Genomic DNA, 3,714 nt, shown 5'->3' with positions numbered 1-3,714 from the left:
TGCCCTTATCCCTCCAAACCTGTCCTATCCATGTACCTGTCTAACAGGTTTTTAAACGTTGGGTTAGTTTCTGCCTCAACTACCTCCTCTGGCAGCTTGTTCCATACACCAACCACCCTCTGTGTGAAAAAGCTACCGTTCGTAACTAAATCTATTAAATCCCTTCACCATCAACCTATGTCCTCTGGTCCTCGATTTACTTATTCTGGGCAAGAGACTGTGAATCTACCCGATCTATTCCTCTCCTGATTTTGTTGGGCAGCGCTGACTCGGTGGGCCAAATGGCCTGTTTCCACGTTATATCTATAAACTAAATTAAACTAACCCCTTGTGCCTGCCTCGTCTCATTCTGCAGTCAACCTAGTGGCGATTGTGATCCTATCCCGCGGAAAATGCGGCCTCTCCACCTGCACCACTCGCTACCTGATGGCCATGGCAGTGGCCGATATAATGGTTATTATCAACGAGGTGATTTTCCTTCGGATCAATGTTCATTATTTCCCGGTCTGTTTCCTGTACATCACGGTTGTGTGTAGCGTTGTCAATGTGTTCCGTCGCGCAGCCACTGACTGTTCCGTCTGGTTCACCGTCACTTTCACCTTCGATCGGTATGTCGCCATTTGTTGCCAGGAGCGGAAAACAAAATATTGCACCGGGAAAACTGCGACTACGGTTCTCGCAACAACCGGCGCACTACTCTGTCTGAAAAACATTCCCTATTACTTTACAACGGAATATGTCGAAATCGTGGACAACGTGCAGTGGTTCTGCGTTTGGGCAGCAAGTTATTTCATTGAACCCGCTTGGATTGGATTTGACTGGTTCGACACGGCTTTGACACCATTGCTCCCTTTCGCTGTAATTCTGCTGCTCAACGCTCTGACAGTCAGGCACATTATAGTGGCCAGTCGCGTCCGCAAGGCTCTGAGGAGTCAGAGCAAAGGGGAGAACCGCAATGATCCGGAGATGGAGAGCAGGAGGCGGTCTATGGTTTTACTCTTCAGCCTTTCCGGCAGCTTCATTATACTGTGGCTGACAAATGTTGTAGACTTTGTTTACTATCAGATCACAGGAACAGGAACCGACCGCAATGTCCAACAATTTATTTTCAACTATGCCGGCCACTTGCTGCGGAATTTCAGCTGCTGCACGAACACCTTTATTTACATGGCGACCCAGTGCAAGTTCAGGGATGAGGTGAGGAGCGGGTTGAAATATCCATTCACCAGGTTTCTCCAGTTCATCAATAAAGCCGCATCCTAAAAACTGCTGACAGAGAGCGTCACTTGTGTATGTCCACGTTCCACCGTCAATGCCTCTTCCAGCCGAACGGAGCATTCAACTGATGGTCAGCACGGATTCACCAGTCACCGGCCGCAGATGCTTTGGCCTCACTCATTTTTCAACTTAGTACCAAGGGGTTGCGGGTGCATACTCCAATGCACCCGCAATCCACTGGGACTGCAACCTCTGACCGACAATCCCTGGGGTGACCTAGGAGGTTGAAGGGTGTTCTTGGAGGCTGATGGATAATCTACCAGGCTGATGGATGGTCTAAGAGGATGGGAGCGTTCCTCACTCGATCCACCTGCATCACTTGATTACACTGCCAAACGCTCACAGCTTCATACAGCAAGGAAATAGGTCCTTGGGCCCAACTCCTCCATGTGGACCAAAATACCCCATCTGAGCTGTACCTGCATTTTGACCAATTTACTCTCCAACTCTTTCCTGTATAAGTACGCGTCCAATTGAGTTTCAAATGTTGTTATTGTACCTCCTGATTGAAGCTCTTTCTATTCCAGTCTGTGCGAAAAGATTGCCCCTCAGACTCCTACCAATTACTTCAATTGTCACCTTAAACCTGTGCCATCTGGTCCTTGATTCCCCTACCCTAGATTCACCCTGTCTATTGCCTTCTATAACCCTCATTTGATTTACCCCTCCCACACTTCTAGATACCTTCTGCTTCCTTAATCGCCCCTCAGCCTTGTAGAACGTCCAAGACATTGTAGACCAATGAGCTTCTCAAACCTTGCAGACCACCCATCAACCTCGTAGACCACCCATCAGCCTCGTAGATCACCCTTCAGCCTCGTAGATCACCCATCAGCCTCCTAGATCACCCAACAGCTAATCTCTCAGCCTCGTATATCATCTCGCAACATTTTAGATTACCTCCTTGTAATTACAGCCTGGAAACACGGTGAATTTGTCAGTCAGCCACACATGGGTTTGAACGGGCCAGGGAGCGCGGCGTGGGCTTTCGGATTTGTTGGATAGCGACTACAGAGAACGATTGTATCGAGACCAGAGAGAGCGAGGGATAAGGACCTGAATCTCAATTCTAGGTCTTCGTGGGGATTGCCCGCCTTGAACCTAATGACGTTCGCAAATCAGTGCCTGTCCTGAACTGTAGAGTGCAGGGAGGAATTGCAGAGGCTGGTTTACACCGATGATCGAGACAAAATGCTGGAGTAATTCAATGAGTCATGCAGCATTCATGGAGAGAAGGAACGGGTGGCGATTTGGGTCGAGTCGCTCCTTCAGACTGAATATCTGAAGAGTCTGAAGAAGGGCCTCGATCCGAAACGTCACCCATTCCCAACATTTGTCGCCCTGCAGTCTTCCAGAACTCTCCTGTACTTAAGGACGACTTATAAATTTCAACCAGGGCTCCCCCAATTTCTACACCCCCTCTCCCCGTCTCTGTAACCCTCTCCCCTCCGGTCGGGGTTGTTTTTTAGTTTTCGGTCTGTTCGCAGGACAATGCAGATTCGTCTGGGCCAGGTTTGTCAAACTACCGGTCCGCGAATGGGTTCGGTTCCGGCCCGCGGAATGATTCGGGGTGTACTTAGAAAACAATAGGGGGCATGCGAAGAGCAGGTCCTTGCTAGTCTGCACACCTCTCCCCTTGCCCTCGCTCAGGAACCTCTCGACGGCCGCTTGCATGTTTCACAGCGCAGATCCTCCGCCTTTGCAGTCCCCCTACCTCCCCCCAGTAGACAGACAGACAGACAGACAGACAGGCTCGGCCGCAAGGCGCTGGGCTCTGCTCTTAGGCTGTGGGCCGAGGAGCTTTAGTCTACTGTTTCGTGACCCAAGTCACCAAACTACATGAAATGTTCACATATTGTGTAAAAAAATTATATACTGTAAATCACCCCTGAAACTCGTCAAGAACAAGACATACACATTTAAAAAAATAAAATTAGAGAAAAACCGGAAACATTTCGGGTAATTTTTAGTCCAATCAAGGCACGTTTATGAGTTGTGTGCCAGTTGGCCAATCACGCGCTTTGCTTCAGGCTAGCACACAATATGGCTGAGGGTGCCTCTACAGATGCCTGTTTTACTGGAGATTCCGATTTGTTGTTCTGTGGAATACATGTCGTGGAAACGTGCAGCAGGGTAATTGAATTTAGTGAGAAAAGCATTAAAAAGTCTGAGGAATGTGCTGCTAAGTGGAAGAAAGCCTTGAAAGCAAAGTCGCTGCTGAGGTGCTGGAACACAAAGAAGACAGCCAGGAATCAACTCTAACTGAAAGGTAAGATCTAAAGTCTGAATTTATGAAAATCTATCTGTATGGACTTTAATTAATGTAATTGCACCCTTTTATAATGTGAGTAAATCAATCAATCAATCAATCAATCAATCAATCAATCAATCAATCGATTAATTAATTAATTAATTAATTGCTTCATTCAATCATTC

The 3,714-nt window shown here is 47.7% G+C and overlaps 1 protein-coding gene across 1 annotated transcript; it reads left to right on the top strand.

Moving 5' to 3' along the window:
- The first annotated feature begins 248 nt into the window (after nt 1–248).
- LOC129694833 (probable G-protein coupled receptor 139) lies at nt 249–2,100 on the top strand. The gene has a single exon (XM_055631593.1). The coding sequence runs from the start codon at nt 427–429 to the stop codon at nt 1,261–1,263; it is 837 nt and encodes a 278-aa protein (XP_055487568.1). The 5' UTR covers nt 249–426; the 3' UTR covers nt 1,264–2,100.
- Nucleotides 2,101–3,714: the final 1,614 nt, after the last annotated feature.

This window comes from Leucoraja erinacea, unplaced genomic scaffold (assembly GCF_028641065.1).
Source record: "Leucoraja erinacea ecotype New England unplaced genomic scaffold, Leri_hhj_1 Leri_816S, whole genome shotgun sequence".
Classification (NCBI taxonomy): Eukaryota; Metazoa; Chordata; class Chondrichthyes; order Rajiformes; family Rajidae; genus Leucoraja; species Leucoraja erinaceus.
This window is presented reverse-complemented; position numbering and strand designations above follow the sequence as displayed.

Coding starts and splice junctions, on each gene's coding strand:
- LOC129694833 (XM_055631593.1), top strand. CDS start 427: ATGGCCATGGCAGTGGCCGATATAATGGTTATTATCAACGAGGTGATT.